The sequence below is a fragment of the Neophocaena asiaeorientalis genome, unplaced genomic scaffold (assembly GCF_003031525.2).
Source record: "Neophocaena asiaeorientalis asiaeorientalis breed wild unplaced genomic scaffold, Neophocaena_asiaeorientalis_V1.1 scaffold634, whole genome shotgun sequence".
Lineage (NCBI taxonomy): Eukaryota > Metazoa > Chordata > Mammalia > Artiodactyla > Phocoenidae > Neophocaena > Neophocaena asiaeorientalis.
Genome location: NW_020173971.1, coordinates 1,363,024 through 1,382,322, shown reverse-complemented (window position 1 = coordinate 1,382,322; position 19,299 = coordinate 1,363,024). Strand labels below are relative to the sequence as shown.

At 39.2% G+C, this 19,299-nt stretch overlaps 1 protein-coding gene across 1 annotated transcript in view; it reads right to left on the bottom strand.

Moving 5' to 3' along the window:
* The window catches only part of NVL (nuclear VCP like), a 100,440-nt gene that overhangs the window by 63,570 nt on the left and 17,571 nt on the right, over positions 1-19,299 (bottom strand). Inside the window, exons 11-13 of the mRNA XM_024753146.1 lie at positions 17,059-17,176; positions 11,573-11,717; positions 191-440 (exon numbers count right to left, since the gene is read on the bottom strand). Of these exons, the coding sequence (XP_024608914.1) occupies positions 191-440; positions 11,573-11,717; positions 17,059-17,176 (513 nt within the window). The remainder of the gene's footprint in view (positions 1-190; positions 441-11,572; positions 11,718-17,058; positions 17,177-19,299) is intronic.

The following is a 19,299-nucleotide window of genomic DNA, read 5'->3' as shown; positions in this document are numbered from 1 at the left end:
GAAAAAAGTCAAACAACTTGTACTTTTGAAATTATAGACACTCTGGGTGTAACTGATAATTACTCTAAAGATACAATGCCAATGGAACAGAAATTCATAAACCTCAACTATATTGACACTTGCCTGCTTGTAAGATAACACATATTAAAAATGCTTAAATGACAGTTTAAGGTACCTATAGAGAAAGCACCTGTGTTTTAGAAGTGGGTTCAGTTCCAATCCTTTCTTCCTGGCCTCCTTCAGAGGGCAAACCTTCAATCTCAGGATTCTTCTGCTGCTGCTCCTGCAGCTTCATTAAGACCCTGTTGACTGCACACATGGCTGCCTCTCGGCAGAGTGCCATCAGGTCAGCACCAACGAAGCCCGGTGTTAGGTGTGCTAAGTGACGAAAATGAAAAGTTTTGGGAAGTCTTACTTTTCTGCACAAAGTTTGAAGTATTCTGTAGAAAAGACAAGGAAAAGAAATTCAGATTCCTAACCTACTAGTAAAAACAAGTCACGGAATATATTTATTTGAAGCCTTTCCTCTCTGTCAGTGGTATCATAACAGGTAATAAGATCAAATAGCTCACTCATTCAGCAAATGCTAAATCGCTGTAATATATCCTACCTTATTCCAATAGGGGTTAATACATACACATATCTGCTTTTTTAGAAACTATATTAAATTCTGTGAAGAATAAAAAATTGGTTTTTAAAAAATATTCTGCCTTTAAGAATTTTACAATATTACAGAGGAAATAAGACAAATGATTTATGAGGATATAAGGTAAATTCTACTTTTAGAGTAGTTTAAATGGACATCTGCCAGCAATAAAAAAGTCTCTAAACTCAAAATCAACCATTAATTTTATTCATCACGAAAAGTTATGCTGATACAAACTTTAATATCCGATTTTATATTGGGACAGTTATTTCTCCAACTTCATCTTTATTTACTGCTCATCCTTTGTACTTATGTGTGAAAAATTTTGCTCAACTGAACTGGCAACATGGTATATGTGTCAATGAAATATGGACTCTGGATAATTATTATTATTAAAGGAATACCTTAAACAATTTCTGGTAAGAATTTACTGAATAAAACTTAAAAGCAGTAAAGATATTCAGGACAAAAGGTCTGATGCCAGGGACTTCCCTGGTGGTCCAGTGGTTAAGAATCCATCTTGCAATGCAGAGGATGCCAATTCGATCCCTGGTCAGGGAACTAAGATCCCACATGCCGTGGGGGCAACTAAGCCCATGCACCACAACTAGAGAGCCTGCATGCCGCAACGAAAGATCCCACATGCCACAACTAAGACCCAAGGCAGTGGAAAAAAAAAAAAAAAAAGGTCTGACGCCAGACCACTTGAGTCTGAATGCCAGCTCTGTCACTCTCTGTTATTTCATTTTTGTGCTCCAGTTTTTCCATTTGTTAAATATATATTGCAGTAGCACTTAATAGTGGGGCTGTTAAGTGAATACATGCAAAGCTCCTAGAACAGTGACTGATCCACAATAAGTGCCCAATAAATGTTTGTTATTATTATTAGTTACATATTGTGATATTATAAATTAACTTGGACAAGAAAATATATTTTGAAATTTCCAAATTTGTAGGAGACTAATATTTTCAAATGTCAAGTTACTGGAGAATAAGTTTCTACACAAATGTCATGTGGGATCATGTAAGTGAATAGAATAGAAGCAGATAAACATTTCTGACAAATGTAAAATAATTCACTTTGATACTGTAAACAACGGGAGCCAAGAAGAAGTCCCATTATAGAAGTAATTCCTAAAGATACAGACCTGATTTGCTGCTATGCATAAGAATACTAAGAAATTTAGAATGTTAAGAAAACTAGCTAAGATAAAATAGATATCATCCTTTTTTTCAGTTACAGTCTACTCCGGAAAAACTGTAATTTTGGTCATCATACTATAACTCCACAGGAGGAGAAAATAACCATTACGAGATTTCCAGTTTCAACACAGTTGAGTAAAAGTGTTTCAGCAATATTTCCTCCCCACCCCACCTCCAAAACAAAAACAAACAAACAAAACAAGAACAACAAACAGGAACACAAACTCCATGGTCAAAGAACCTAGGAAATTATCTGTACTCTACTCCCTCACCCCAAACCCCCCCATCCTATCCTGGAAGTACGGCAAAGAATTTGCAACAAGAGGATCAGTCTTTATCTCCGTGAGGTCTTTAAAAAGCTATCAACACTTGTCTTAGGCTATAGGCTTCATTATGGCTCTATAATAAAGACAGGTATCTACACTGATATGAGATATTGAAGGAAACAGATATTTGTGGAGGGGGGGTGCTGATATATGCATATTTTACTACCAAAGAAGACAAAGGCCACCCAACATGGGTCTCTCCGTGTCAGCTCTAGCTGGTGCCCTAAGAACTACAAATCCCTATAAAGATTCAAGTATTAGGAATTCCCAGAATAAAAACTCAGGTTTAATAATATAGCTGACTGTAAATGGGATGAGTTTTAAAAAATAAACCTTTTATTTTATAAAGTTTTAGATTTATAGAATTAGTGCAAAGATAGTTCAGAGAACTCTGTACACCTCATACACCTCTCCTGCCATTAAGGAAAATTTTCAGGATTACTGGCCCAGTATTTTGTAGAATGTCCTTCAACTGGGATTGGTCTGACATTTTTGTCACAATTAGACTAGAGTAAAGCATTTTTGGGAAGAAGACCACAGAGGTAAAGTGTCATTCTCATCATATCATTATCAAGGATACATACTGTCAACACGACTTATTGTTGTAGATGTGAACCTTGACTACCAGGTTTGAGACGGTATTTGAAAGGGTTTTCACTTTGAAGTTACTCTTCCCTCCCTTTCCATACTACACTCTCTGGAAGTAAGTCACTTACGTCTGGCTCACATTTAAGAAATAGGGAGCTATACTCCACCTCCTTAAGGGCAATGCAACCACATAAATTATTTGAAATTCTTTTGCATCAGAGACTTGCCTATTCTCACCCATTTATTTATTCAATCATTTATTTCTATCAGTATAGACTAACAAATACTTGACTATCTGTAATCTTGAACCAAAATTTATGAAGAAACTTGTGGAGAATGGTAAATGACCCTGCAGAGGGCACAAAGTCAAAATTAACGTTTTGCAGAAAGGTGCACTATTGAGAAGGAAGTATATTTGTCTGGTGGAACCTCAAAGACCATGAACCAGAGGCACCAAAGTGTTGAACTACAGAAATTAGGGCCACAGCAGGGAGCCAAAACACAGAAATTATCTGAAAATCTGCATAAGAAGTCTGAAGACGCCACATACCCTCCACCCTGTCAACCAGCAGGAGACCAGCAATGTACCCTCTGGAGAAACTGAACCAGGAGAGGGAAGCCCCAGGTTTGTAGACAACAGTAAGATCAACTCCATCAGAAAAAAAGGTCAAAGTCTGTGTCCAGTCGCTCAACCTCCTGCCCCTGCCCCTGCCGCTGCCCCTGTCAGAAGACCAGCAGCTAGACAGACAGCCCCATGGTGTTGTCTGAAGATCTTTTTCTGAAAAGTCTGAATTGGTTCAACAAAAAGAATCTACAGAAATAGATATTTGGAGTTTGCTAGCTCAAAATTTAGCTGGTCATATGACTGCTTTACAATGGCACTCACACTTCAACAAAGTAGCCTGTATCGTACACATGCAATTAGCCTCACTCTTAAGCTGCCAGCATGAAATAGTAATAGTAACAGCTCTCAACTGTCAAGACTTACCACATGCCAGGTCCTGTTATTATGACTTTATAAAGACAGCATTTCTCAGTGCAGTATAATATACAGACCCAAACAAACACATATACACACATATACATACACAAAGAAAAAAAAAAACTTGGAGGAAACAGTGCAGAAAAAATCGTAAGAGGGCTAGCAAATGAAAAAAATTTGGCAATCATGAATTTCAGAAAAGTTACAAAGGTGAATAAATGAAATGTGATCCTCATATAGGAACAATATTTATAAAGATGAGAAATGAAAATGCTAAATATGGATATAGCCAAACTTCATAATACAACTACATACTACAAATATATGAACACGTTTGGATATCAGGTAAATTATTATTTGTTAGGTATATAAAGGCATTGTGTAATGCTAAATAAAAAGTCTTTATTCATTAGATATGGACGTATTTATAGCTGAAATGATATAATGCCTGGAATTTGCATTAAAACACTCCAAGAAAAAAAAAGTGGGGGATAAATAAAATAAAACTGTGAAAATATTGATAATTATTGAAACTGGGTGATAAAAACATGGGGTTTCATTATTGTGACCGTTCTAAAAAGCATGTTTGTAAATTCTCAACCCTCCTCTCAGTGGGAGGTGGGGCTATGTATGACTCCTCTTCTCAAATCTGGGCTGACCTCAGTGAGCAATCAACCAACAGAGAACAGTGGAATTGACGCTATGTGACCTCACTTCCAAGGCTAGAAGATATGCTGTAGAAAGAGCTTAGACCTCAGTGTCCAAGTCCAGGCCACCCCCTCCAGCATGGCCCCGGGTGGACTGGTGACCGGAGGATGCAGATCCTTGCTCCCAGGACCTGCCTCTCCCCCGGCCTCCTGGGGGAGAGTCACACGCCCAGGTGACAGGGCTGGGGTGTGTTAAGAGTGGCTGGTTTTGACTGCTATTTTTTCCTCCCTTTGATGTAATGTTTTACAAATCCTGAGGTCAAGAACAGCAGTGCTGCCCAAGCTCCCAATGCAGGGGGCCCGGGTTCCATCCCTGGTCAGGGAACTAGATCCCACATGCATGCTGCAACTAAGAGTTTGCATGCCATGATTAAGGAACCGGTGAGCCGCAACTAAGGAGCCCACGAGCTGCAACTAAGACCCAGCACAACTATAACATAACATAACATAAAATGAACAGCAGTGTCACTTCAGCCTGTTTCCTGCAATCCTCATGCTGCAGCCCTAACCTGCCATGGAAGAACCCTTCCACCCTGAGGCTGCCCGACTCTGAGCAAGCCCACACTACCCTGTAAAGGGTGCCACGTGAGAGGCCTTCAGCGGACAAGACGAGAAAGGGGTTGGGGGGGCAGGAGGCAAGGAACAGACAAGATCAAATGATAGGTATACAGATAACTAAGTAGGCAGACAAGCACAGCCCTGCTGCCCCAATCCTCCATATGTTCTAGCTCCAGCTAGAGTCTCTGCAACCACAGGAGACCCTGAGACATAACCAGCTGGCTGAGCCTCTCTGAATTCTTTATCCACAGAAATGGTGAGAAACAATAAAAATAAACTTGGGGGTGCTTTGTTTTGCAAGAATAGAAACCGAAACAATTATATTAGACTCCTTCTGCGTACACATTTTACATAATAAAATGCTTTTACAGTTCAGAAAAATACCAGTAACTACCTCAAAAACTTCTTTTCTTGCTATGTGCCAAATGTTATGCTAGGTCCACTGATTTAATTCTTACGAGAAGCCTTCAAGTTAAAGCATTATTATCATTTTACAGATCAAGTAAGGTCTTGTTATTATTACTATTACTGTATTTCAGATAAATAAACTAAAGCTGGGAAATGTTAAACATCTAGAAAAAAGCACAGGACATACGGGCAGCGCTTGGATTCCCAGATAATTTCCTTCAATGACTCAAAGTTCCAGCACCTACTGAAGGCCTCTGCACCCCCATCTCACCTGCCTCTGCCCTCTTCTCCACTTCATGGACAGTCATGCCCTGGACCTTATCAGCACCTGGATCTGTCCCACCTCTGAAATCACTAGCTCCAGCATCTCCTCTTCGCTCAGTCTCCCACACACCTGTTTTCAAACCTCAGTAGGTTCTCGGATTCACCACCGCCTCATCAAATAGTCCTATTTTTACAATTTAAGAGTCCATAGTCTCTTTATTTCTTTCTTAATCTAAATTCTAAATCTCTGCTTTCTCCGTGCCTGAACCTAGAACGTTGAGCATTGCTATGGGAAAAAAAATCATTAAACCAGCCCTACTGGTACCATTCCATACCCCAATCCTAAACACTACCTGAGAATCCTGTTACCCCAGCCAGGTCATCTCAAATTAGCCAAGGAAGTAATTTCAGATCTTCATCCTCCTCAAACCTCTAACCTATCCATCATGAGCCTCACTTTCATCTGAAGATCTCGCTTTTTAATTCATAGAGACAACGCCCTCAATTTTCTAGTACCAAACTGATAATCCTTCTTGCCTGCATATCCATTCTTTCTCCCTTTACTATCATGTCAACAAATTAACCCTCGTTCTAAGGCCAGCACCGATACATAAGCTCTGACTCCCTGCTCCTCCCATTTCTCCTTCCCATCAACCTGTAAGGACACCACTCAAGCTTCTCCCACCTTAGAAAAGTCCTCTCTAGACACCCCATTACCACCTCATGAAGCCACCACAACCTTCTGCCTTCTCCCTCGCTGCAGACTCTCCTGAGTGAACCGTGGAAGTCTGCTGCTCTCGCTTTTTCAGTTTCCCTTTACTCCTCAACCATTCCAACCTGGAGTTTACCTCTACCATTCCACTCAAACAGCTTTTTGTTAAGGTCACTGGTGACCTCTAGGCTGCTCAATTCAAAGACACTTTTTCAGCCCTCCCTCCCTGGACCTCTCATTCCTCCCTCTGGAAACACAGACTTCTCTTGGCTTCCATTACACAACTTTCTCTTCATTTTCCCAATGCTTCTGGCTGCTCTTCCGACATCCTGAGCCTGTTAGCCTCTTCAGGCCTGTCCCAGAACCTCTGACATGTTCTCTTCACACTCTCTCTGGACAATCTCATCTCCTTTCTTAACTCCAACTGCCATCAATACATCGATGATTCCTAAATGTTGGCTTCTGTGGAGATCCAGACTCATTTGTCCAATTGCCAACTTGACATCTCTACCTGGACATCCTGCAATTGCCTCTAAACTCCATCTATCCCTAAATCCTCTTCTAAAATCTGCTTATCCTCCAGTATTTCCCACCCCTTAAGCACCTGAAAACCATCAGGTGCTTAAGCGAGAAATCTGGGAATATTTTCCTCTTGTTCATAGCCCCCACCTCTCCACACATATATTCTATTGATAAACATAACTTATTGATTCTACTTCCTAAATGTCTCCAGTTATCTCGATTTGCACTCCCACCTCTTTAAGCCCACCCACCATTGCCTCTGGATATCACAACAGCTCCCTCACTGGGCTACCACAACCCGTCTTGCTCTCCTGTCATTCCTTATTCACACTGCAGCTACAGCGACCTTCTCAAAACAAAAATCTGTTTCTATCACTGTCCTGCTTAATTTAATTGCTTCCTACCACTTACAGAGTAAGTCCAAAACCCTTACCAAGGTATCTGTGAGCTGGATTCTGTACACCTCTGCAGCCTTTCCACATCCTATCTCTACTTCTATAGCCATATTCTTCTTCCGGTTCCCTGGACATACTGAGCTCTCAGTCACCTTAGGGCCTTTACACATGCTATTCCTAGCAATACTCTCATCACTCTCACCATGTGATCAGTTAATTGCTATTTATTCTTTGAATCTCAGCTTCCTCAGAGACGCCTTTAAGAACCTAAGAACCGCCAGACCGGGACTTCGCTGGTGGTCAAGTGGCTAAGACTCCGCCCTCCCAATGCAGGGGGCCTGGGTTTGATCCCTGGTCAGGGAACTAGATTCTGCATGCCACAACTAAGACCAGGTGCAGCCAAATAAACAAATGAATTTAAAAAACATTAAATTAAATTAAATTAAAAAAAAAAGAGAACCTCCAGACCATGTTAGCTTTGCCTGATATATATATCCTCCCTAAGACCCTGTCTTTGTCTTTTTGTACTCATCACACTTCTGATTATTTAAAGTGGTGACTGAAGTGCCAACCATTGTATCTCCTTGGTAAACAACAGGTGCTTAAATATTTCTTCAATTAATGACTTCCTAAGAATTATTATTTCTAAGAATTACTGATAAACACTGATGTAATTCTATTAATATATTAATTCTATTTATATAATTTCCCCATCTTAGAATTTAACTCATTAACATCTGCATATAATAATATAACTAGTTTGCTTCTGCCTTCAGAGCTAGACAAAAGTATAAAAGTAAGAAAACTGTATTCTGCCTTTGTCAAAGACTCAATCAGAAATACTATTCCGGGACTTCCCTGGTGGTCCAGTGGTTTAGATTCTGCGCTCCCAATGCAGCGGGCCCAGGTTCGATTCCTGGTCGGCGAACTAAGCCCACACACCATAACTACTGAGCCCGTACACTGCAACTAGAGAAGCCTGTGCACTGCAACAAAGAGCCCGAGAGCCCCAACAAAGACCCAGCACAGCCAAAATAAATTAATTAATTTTTTAAAACTATTAAAAAAAAGAAAGAAAAAGAGAGATACACTTCCTTAGGAGGGGAAATTAGTGTTTAATGGGTATGGAGTTTCAGTTTTGTAAGACAGAAAAAGTTCTAGAGATTCACTACAATGTGAGTATACGTAACACTACCGAACTGTACTCTTAAAAATGGTTAAGGGCTTCCCTGGTGGCGCAGTGGCTGAGAGTCCGCCTGCCGATGCAGGGGGCGCAGGTTCGTGCCCTGGTCTGGGAGGATCCCACATGCCACGGAGCGGCTGGGCCCGTGAGCCATGGCTGCTGGGCCTGGGCGTCCCGAGCCTATGCTCCGCAGCGGGAGGGGCCACAGCTGTGAGAGGCCACAGCTGTGAGAGGCCCGCGTACCGCAAAAAAAAAAAAAAAAAAAAGGTTAAGATAGCAAAGTCTGTGCTTTTTTACCACAAAAAGTTTTTAAAAAAAAACAAAACTTCTTCCTTAAAAAATTCTACCTCATAATTATATTCAAGAGCTATCTTCTTTCAGGCTTGACCTTGCTCTTCCCAATTGGCCTTAAACATAGTAAACATTTAATAACCCTCTTTAGTCTCAGAAAATTCTTCCCCTAGCCGTCTAAGACTTAGCTAGACGATTACAGCCTACATAAAACACCAATGTATGCCTATAGAATTTACTTCCTGAATCTAAAATGGAGTTTGAACAAACCGACAAAAGGCAATCATAAATAACTGTAGATACCAGAAACATGGATTTTATTTATTAAGTACAAAAGAAAAGGTACCTTTAGAGGAGAGAACTCTGACAAATCTTTCAAGTGATCAAGCTTAACATCAACAACGATACAAACTGACACTACGAACTTCCTGATATGTTCTGAGACACCTCACCGCAAATGTAGCATTCTTGCTCAAAATATTTAACCCGAATCTAATCGTGAAAAAGCAATCAGATAAATTTAAGTTGTAGAGTGATCTACAAAAGACTTATTTAGACAATTCAAAAATGTCAATGTCATGAAAGTATTCTCTCCCCCAAAAAGGCAGATTCAAGGAGATTAAAGGGACATGCCAACTACACAGCAGGTTTGCTCTTTATTGAATCTAGGGTAAAAAAAAAAAAAAGCTAAACAAAATGGAAGATTAAAGGTACAACGGACAGTTTTGGGGCAACTGGGAAAATTAGAATAGATTGTGTATTAAATAATACTATTGTCAGTGTTAAATTGCTTTAGTATGGAAAATGGTATGATAGTTACACAGGAGAAGTATTTACAGCTAAAGTGTCATGATGTCTTCAACTATCCTTCAAATGGGCTGGCAAAAAAAATTAGGCCACAACAGTGAGAGGCCCGCGTACCACACAAAAAAATAAATAAAATAAAAATTAAATAAAATATACACACACACACACAAATATATGACATTTTGTGTTTTTTTGTTTTCTTTTTGCAGTATGCGGGCCTCTCACTGTTGTGGCCTCTCCCGTTGCGGAGCATAGGCGCCAGACGCGCAGGCTCAGCGGCATGTGGGATCCTCCCGGACTGGGTCACAAACCCGTGTCCCCTGCATCGGCAGGCGGACTCTCAACCACTGCGCCACCAGGGAAGCCCTGACGTTTTTATATACAGAGTGAAAGTAAATATGGTAAAATGTTAACAAGTGGTAAATTCAGCTAAAGGACAGATATTTATTGTATTATTTTTTCAACTTTTCCATAGGCTTGAAAATTTTCAAAATATGGCTATCTAGGAAAGCCCTTTAAGAACTTTGTTGATGATGGAATAGTGATCAATGGACAAAGGATTTTATCTAGCAGGGATGATGGGCTCTACTGTGTCTACGTCTCTACCATTAAGTTTGGCACTTAATCAAAAAAAGGCTTGATAAAGGATACAGGCCTTATTTCTCTTTCTGTACTGTAAGCATCCTGAAAGCAAGGACTTACAATTTTTTATATTCCTCATATTGCCTACCCCAGTGGTATATACATAAACTATATGCTCAATACATGTTTGCTGAATAAATACAAACAACTTAAATACTAAATAATATTATTTTGCTGTGGGTATAAACATGTTAGTAAAGAAACCTGAATGGTTGAGTAACTATTTAAAGATTATATATGTGAGAATGCAATGAGCATACCTATAGATGACACTGAATACAACAGCTTAAGAAGAAAATGTCAATGAATGAAAAGTTGAAGTCACATTAATCACTGGGAAGAAGGTAAGGATGACCTGTTCCTTTCGAATGCTTTCTCCTGTCCAAAGTGTCTTCTGATCACTTTTATGTCCTGCATTCATGAAGTCTCCTGTCCTTCACCTCTTCCCTTCTCCACTGTCCCCTTAACTATCCTTTCACTACATACCACTTTCTCTAAAAGCCACTGGCAATCGTGTACAGCAATTCAGTGTCTAACTTAAGCCGAAAAGTCATTGTAAATACGGTATTTCAGGGCTTCCCTGGTGGCACAGTGATTAAGAATCCGAGACGCCACCACGATTAGAAGCCCGCGCACCACAATGGAGAGTAGCCCCTGCTCACCGCAACTAGAAAAAGTCCGCGTGCAGCAACGAAGACCCAACTCAGCTAAAAAAAAAAAAAAAAAAAAAATACGGTACTTCAGCACATTACTAGATTTTCTTTACTCCATTGCCTGAACAGTGCCTCCCGAGATATTTTTGTTACTGAGATATTGGTGGATGTTTCTTTGCTCTATGGACATTCAACCCCAATTACTAGGAAAGGTTGGTCCTAGAGCAAACAGACAGCTTTCAACTCTCTGGCTACCATTTAATTATTTGTCAGGGAACCTGTGACCTTAGGCAGATTAGTGCAACAAGTTAAAATACTTGTTAAACTCAGATTTAGCCTGCATGTGGACCAGTGAGCACTATTCCATAGCTCTAGACACTCTCCCTAGGCTGATCGGCCACCTAAAAAACACAAGACACTGTTAATAAGACCAGATAAATGAGTATGGATACATAAGTCCAATATCACTATTGAAAAAAGCAGCCTGAAACAACTGCCGTATTAATGCGTAAATTGTTTTCTTAAGCATTAATTTAATGTGGGCTTTTTCCTTTCCAAATCAATTTCACTGACACATAAAGAGAGAGAGAAAGAAAAGGCTACATCATATTTCTCAACCCTCATTTTCAAAGCATTCAGTTCAGATGATGTAGTGGCATATAAACTTCATTCTCTAAGAGTATACCTTTCCCTGGATGCTTCATCTGGGATACCTAGGCATATCTCTCGGTCGAACCTTCCTGCACGTCTCAAAGCAGGGTCTAAGGAGTCTGGTCGGTTAGTAGCTCCGATGACTAGGACCCGAGCTGTAGCGGCCATGTCATTCAGATCTAGTAAGAACCAGACACAGGATGAGTGGTGAACAAGACACTTGACATTAAGGATAATAATGCTTACACAAGTCATTTACGTGGTTAGAGAGAGAGTATTACACACTGGTAGCAATATATATATATGTATATAAAACTAACATTCACTAAATGTCTAGTATGGGAAAGATGTAAGGAAAATACAAACTTTGTCCTCAAGCAGCTCAATCTATTTGAAGCACAGTAAGCATAAACAAAGCACCACAGTGATACGATGGAAGATATGAATTCAGACTGAGGAATCAGGGAGAACTTAGGGAGGAGGTAACATTCTAGAAAAGGCTTGAAGGGTAAATAGGATATTGATAAGTTGAAACATAGGTTAATGAAATTTTACATGGAAGAAATGGAATGAGCGAAAAGCACAGAGGTACAAACAGGTGTGGCATGTTAAGACAAGGTGAGTGGTCCACCAATAGGGAGTCTTGGCAAGACAGAGTAGTATGTATCTCAAAACAGACTCATGGCACTGAGATCGGGGAATACAATATAGTCTCCAGTTGCTCTGGCCTAATCCAGATACAGATTTTTATTAATGGACAGAATGCAGGGCCTAAAGTGTATTTTCCACAAGTATTATTTCTCTCAACTGAACCAGGGGTGACTAGCAGAGAGTCTGAGGTTACATCCCCTCACAGGTAACTAAGTCCTCTATCAGCCAAGTCGTGAGGAATTTAGAGTATATTCTTTTGCCAACAGGAAGCCATGAAAGGTTCCTCTGGTAAGATTTGTATTTTAGAAAGATAACTCTAATAATAATTTTGAATCGAGTAAAGAGGAATAAATGCAAAAGTTTGTTGTGATTTGAATGCAATAATCAGGTGAGAAATGAGCGAAGGGAGGAACATAGGAGATGAAAACGAAAAGCCCAGTTTAAGGTCCAAGTTGTAGATAGAATCAAAAGCACTAAGCAAATGATTGAATGTGAAGGCGGAAGAGAAGGAAGAGACAAAGACAACTCAGTTTGGATGCTGTTAACTTAAATATGAAATACAGGAGGGAGGTCAGACATGCAGAAAGGGCCACAGGGGAAGCCAGTGGAACTCCGGACACACCGAGTGTGAGGGGACGTGGGACAGTCACCTGCAAGTATCTGACAGGCAGCTGCGAAGATGGGTTGCAAGCCTACCAGAAATTAAGATTAGAGATGTAATTTGACAGTTTTTCAATGCACTGAACAGGAGATAGTTGGGAAGTGGGGAGGGCAAGAAGAAAAGAAGATCAAGTGTAAATCCTTATGGGATATCTTTCTTTAAGGGATGGAGAAAAGGAGGCAAGTAAGTAAAGGAAAGCAGTAGGGAGTTGTCAGAGAACAGAAGGACAGAGAGTGTTACTCAAGCCAAGTGTGATAACAACAACAAGGACAAGGCGATCACAGTATCAAATGCTCTCAACCACCACCAGTAACACTCACTGGGTGCTCACCCTGTGCCAGGAACTACTCTAGGTACAATCGCTACCCCCAGATAACAACTGTAAGAAGTGGGTTCAGAGGGGTGAGGGCTAAGAGCAAACCAAAAGATGTGGCCAACGGTGATCATCAACGGGTTTTCTATGCCTGTTTCAGTGGAATGGTAGAGGCAGAGAGACAACTAGGGGTGGGGTTACAGAATAGAACTGAAATAGAAACATATTTAATTGGCAGTGACTACTCTTTGGATAAATTTGAATTGAAAAGAAAAGAGGCATAAGGTATACGTTTGAGCGACACAAAAAGCTCTTTAATACTTTTTGAAAACTGAATAAAAGGAATCAGCTAAAAAAGAGACTCACACTACAAGAGGAGATCCCTGAACAAGCAGAACTACTTTACAGAAAACGAGGTGACACCTTAGAATTGACATAGCACCACGGGCTACAAACTTGCAGTCACAGGAAGATGTTCCTATGCTGAACCCTCCCTGCACTAATGCTGGTATAGAGCCAAAGCCGTTCCACTGCTGATTCAGGGATGCTTTCCGTCTCACAGCTAAAACAATGACCAAGGGTAGGAGTCTGCTTCCTTTTTCTAGTTCCCATTGCTCAGACACTACAGTCTTGGTGATATGCTCTGAACATAGCAAGGGTTAATAACAGAATTCAACAAGAACAATCACGGAAATCTGTTATATCTTCAGTAATGAAAATATCCTTCCACAGGAAGTCAATACTTAGTAACACAAGTGCTGTTTCAAAAGCTAGAAAGATAAAAATCAGACCCTAGCTACGATTGGCCACTTACTACAAGATAAATCCCATTCTTTTTCTCACTTTTAGAGGATCTGATCATTTTAAATTGAAGTTACATTAGTCAAAAGTATGAATTTCTGATTATTAAAAAAGTGAAGTTTTACTCGTTTTTACACAGAGTAAAAAAAACAAAACCAAAAACTAGTTAATGTGTTTCTGGGATAATAGCTCTCATAAACAAAGCATTTGTGGTAGCTCATTAATTGCATATGTATAAATAAACATCTGGATTCTGGCCTGTGCTTTGCTAATGACTCACTGTGTGTATCTGGCCCTTGGCTCTCTGTGCATCAGTTTCCTCATAAACAAATGATGATGTTTTAAGATCCTGCGCAGCTCTTAATAATTAGAATTATGTCTGAGTTTACGTTTTTAAAATTAGGTGAAATTAGTTTTTTTTAAGTGGTCTCCTTAATTATCTTGTTCATATTAATTTACCTAAAAGTGTTAACTTCTTACAATTTCAGATTTATAAACTCTGATTTAATAATAAGGTTTTACAAAATTCTCAAACTGTAGGGAAAAAAATGACCACATGGTTACAGGCTATTTGGGGAGAGAGAAAGAAACAAGTCCCCGTAAAACCGAGTTCCTCCACTGAGTTTATGATTAACATCTCTATGCAAAACTTTATTCCCTTTCTTGTCCCACCCCTGTTCCCCTCAGGATTAAGGAGTATCAAAGAAAAGGGAGAACTGAGACCGAGCAGGACTCTGCAGAGCCCTCCTGCGTACAAGCCCCTCTGTGTCCTCTGCTTCTTGTTTGGCCTTTGCAGAGTTCTAAAAAGTGAACCCAAGCAGCTAACAATTACAACAGAGTCACAGGACTTGTAGTTCCTCCAGAAGGGATATATAGATAACAATCTGACGCATACCTTTCAGTGGTTCTACAGAAACTAAGACCCTCTACCCAGTGGAGGATGGTAACTACATGCTGACCACAAGCACAGAGCCCCCAGACTGGCTGGCGATTAAAATTCCCGAAACATCACCCTGTTACCTTTCCACCAACCAATCAGAAAAATGCTCAGGAGCTGATCAGGTACCCTGAGACCCTCCCCTAATATCACCTTTAAAAAACCTTGCCTGAAAGCATCAGGACTTCGGGTCTTTTAAGCATTAGCTGCCTACTCTCCTTGCTTGCTGCCCTGCAATAAACACTGTACTTTCCTTCACCACAACCCAGTGCCAGTAAATTGGCTTTGCTGGGCATTGGGCAACTGGATCCAAGTTCAGTTCAGTAAAAGGATGACTATGTAAGTTGAATTATTTACTGTTTTTCTTACTTTGGTTTATAAAGGGAAAACTTAAAACACATACAAAGACACACCAAAAATCCCAACTAACAGGGCTTTCAGTAATGTTCTAGTAATAAGTAGTCTGCTTAATTCCTGTACTTGTTCATTTTTCCACATTTTAATATCTCTGAAATCAGAATGCTTATACTATCAATGTGATAAGTGTTATGTCATACTTTGATTGGTGTTTTGCCATTTTCCTTCTCAGAGGTACATAAAATAATGGTGTATCTTATAACTGATAACAAATTAGCTTCAATAAAATAATGATAATTCAGAACACAGTCCTGGGCCTTCCCTGGGGGTGCAGTGGTTAAGAACCCGCCTGCCAGTGCAGGGGACAAGGGTTCGAGTCCTGGTCCAGGAAGATCCCACATGCCGCGGAGCAAGTAAGCCCGTGCGCCACAACGACTGAGCCTGCGCTCTAGAGCCTGCAAGCCACAACTACTGAGCCCACGTGCCACAACTACCAAAGCCCACTTGCCTAGAACCCGTGCTCCACAACAAGAGAAGCCACCGCAATGAGAAGCCCGCGCCCCACAACGAAGAGTAGCCCCCACTCGCCGCAACTAGAGAAAGCCCGCATGCAGCAATGAAGATCCAATGCAGCCAAAAATAAATAAATGATTAAATTAATTTAAAAAAAAAGAATTGATGCAGATATTTTAAAAAAAGAACACAGTCCTTAAAACATGGCAAGAAAATTTTACATAAAAATAAAACAGCAGAATAAGCAACCTACAACCTAGCATCCCAAGGAATGAAAAATACGTATTACTTCAAATTTTCTTATGTACATAAAACATGCTATTTCACAGTAGGTAAGATTTAGTTCCAAAAGTTCTATTCGTGCTGAGTCCTTTCCTCCAAATTTGTATCCGAAAACCATTAAACAAAATTGAAAAACAAATTACAGGTAGGAAGTAATTGCAGTATATTTAACAAAAGATTTGTTTCCATAATATACTAAAATATAATATTCACTCAAATTTTTTAAAAAATTCAATAGAACAATGGGGAAAGGATGAGAAAAGGGACTTTGGAAATAACATGAATAGCCAAAAAAGTATGGAAAGATGATCTACATCAATGGTAATCAGGGAAATGCAAATTACAACAAAGATACCAATTTTCATCCCTCAGACTGGCAAAAATTAAAACAATTCAATGTTGTGAAGGATCTGGAGAAAGAGTGATTCTCGTATGGCGCCAGTAAAGATGTAAATGGCAAAGTCTTTTTGGAAGGCAATTTGCCATTTCCTATAAAAATTTTAAATGTACACTCTTTAACCATTGCTTCGTCTTAGAAAAATACATGTGTATCAAAAAGGACCATTTAAGGATATTCCCTACAACTTGTAAAGCAAAAACCAAAACAACTTGAATATCCATCAAAATGGAAATATTTAACTACAATGTGATAAATTTATCCTAAAGGATACCAAGCAGCAATTAAAAAGAGGTAGATACAAATGCATTAAAGTGGCAACATTTCCAAGAAATATTAAGATACAAAGAGCAGGTTATAGAATAGTGTGTATGGTGCAATCAGAGTACTGTAAAAAGCAAAACAATGTTACTGTATTTATACATGTGTGTAAATGCATTAAAAATAACTGTAAGATATACTCCAAAAATTAACGATGCAATCTTTTATGAAAAGAAAAAGATTTCTGTTTTTACTCTTTTATGCTACTTGAATGTTTCATATCTTCACATCTTACACTAAAAAAGAAAATTCATTTTCTTAAAATGAATTCATTATTTCAAACTGACCGTCCATGCAGGTTAGGAGCTGGGCTACAATTCTTCGTTCCATATCTTTTGAAGCAACTTCTCTTTTGGGGGTAATAGCATCAATTTCATCAATAAAAAGGATACATGGTGCATTTGACTAGAAATAAGAATATCACAAAAAGACAATCATAAATGTATTCCCTGTACTGCAGCATGGTTAAGTATATACATTTTTTTCAATCTTAAAGTTCAAGGATCATTCACCAAAAGAATAACCCTAAAGAAGGCAGTTCACAGTGATTTACTTCTGATTTTTATCTGACTTAGGAGAACTGAAAGGATTAAAAGAGAACAGTAAGAGACTACATATAGGATAACACATTTATAGTCTTCTTATCAATCCATGTTATAGTCTTCTCATCAATCCATGTTCTGTGATGATAAAACTACTGAAATTCTTTTGTAAATTAGGCACATTTGCTATGTTCTGAAATTTAAAAATAATGAGTTTATAAATTTTAAACTAGAAAAACTAAGTTCACTACAAACGTTTCATGAATGTTCCTACCAACATAAAAACATCCAAGCTTTTCTCTAGAATCTGCTATAAGAGGAATTTAAGAAGCACCAGAGGCTTTGCTTTTATTTTTTTTATTGTGGTACCATCTTAACCATTTTAAGTGTATGGTTTAGTGGCATTAAATACGTTTACGTTGTTTTCATCATCCCCAACTGAAACTACCAGAGGCTTAGTTTGAAGACTACATTGAGTAAGAAAGGAGGATAAAGTTCCAATACATTCAGTGTGGACAACAATCACCTTCAGTCTTTTTTTAAACATAAACTAGATAGAGTTCAGAGAGAGTTAAGATACAATATAAGCAACAACTACCTGGAATAGTCAAATCACAGAGGTGGAAAGTAGCACAGCAGTTGCCAGGGGCTAGGGGCAGGGGAAAATGAAAAGTTAGTGATTACTGGGTACAGAGTTTCAGCTTGGGAAGATGGAAAGTTCTGGAGATGGACGGGGGTGATGGTCACATAACAATATGAGTGTGCTTAATGCCACCAAACTGTAAAAATGTTTAAAATGGCACGTTTTATGTTAAATATATTTTAACACAATAAAAAACAAACAGATTAAGAATCAGTTAAAATGAGAAATTTAAATAAAAAGATGTAGATTTACAATCTAAAGCACAGCTCATCCTTAGTTATTTAGTTAGGAGCGACACTGATTATGCTAAGAGTCAGACTGTCAGCCTGGCTAAGATATCTAAAAAGTGTGTGAACCACTGCATTTTAAAGGGAAACAAATTTGGCCTGCCACTAGTTGCCTCTCTTTCCAATCCTCTTCATGATAATGTTTGCAAAGGAGAACCTCTGACTGCTCGACACATTACCCAGTTACAAAAGAGTAAAGTTACAGACAGCAAAGGTCTCAGAAAGCAAGGGCAATAGTATTTGTCAATGTTCTGGAAAACTGAATGAGAAAAAAAGGAAAAAAGAATAAATGATGGTCATCAGAATTTAGCCTAAAGCAAGCATGTAGTTTTCAACAAAGAACGATTTGATCTGATTTTACCTTTTTGTTCTCTGATTCACACATACCTTATTGTACTGACTTTCATTAGGAAACAGGGGGTCCAGGAAAGAGGGGAGCTAGACCATACATTTACTGAGCATCTGCTGTTAGGCATAGTACCAGCTCAGTACTGGTTCGAGAGAGACACAAACACACAACTAACAACCTAATTTTGCCCTTTTGTCTCTTTTATCCTCATTCATCATTGTGTTTACCATAAACACGAAAGTTATTACTTGTCTTCCAGCTGTATGCCAATTAATCAAATCAAGCTCATTTTGGAAAACAGGTAACACCTGAAAGAATTTAGCTTTGCTCTGCACAGTACCCTTCCCACCCTTCCTCTGCACCTTCCTTGTGCATCCACAGCTTTTCCAATGACAGTCTATGTTTAAGTCACAGGAAACATCCTGACCAGGCTCACCTGTGTGAATAACTGCAGGAAGGAAAACAACACATCCCTTCTGGGGTCTGACCAGAACCAGGACTTTACCTCTTCCCCATTTTAGAATAAAAGAAGCCTTCTTCTTCGTTGGCTGGCTTTCCAAATAAAGTCTCTATTCCTTGCTTCAACAACTTGTCTCCCCATTTACTGGCCTACGGCAGCAAACAATACTAGCTTGGACTAGGTAACGAATTTTGCTACATTCTTGCCATTTAAAAAAACATTTTCAAGTACTGATAAAATACACTTT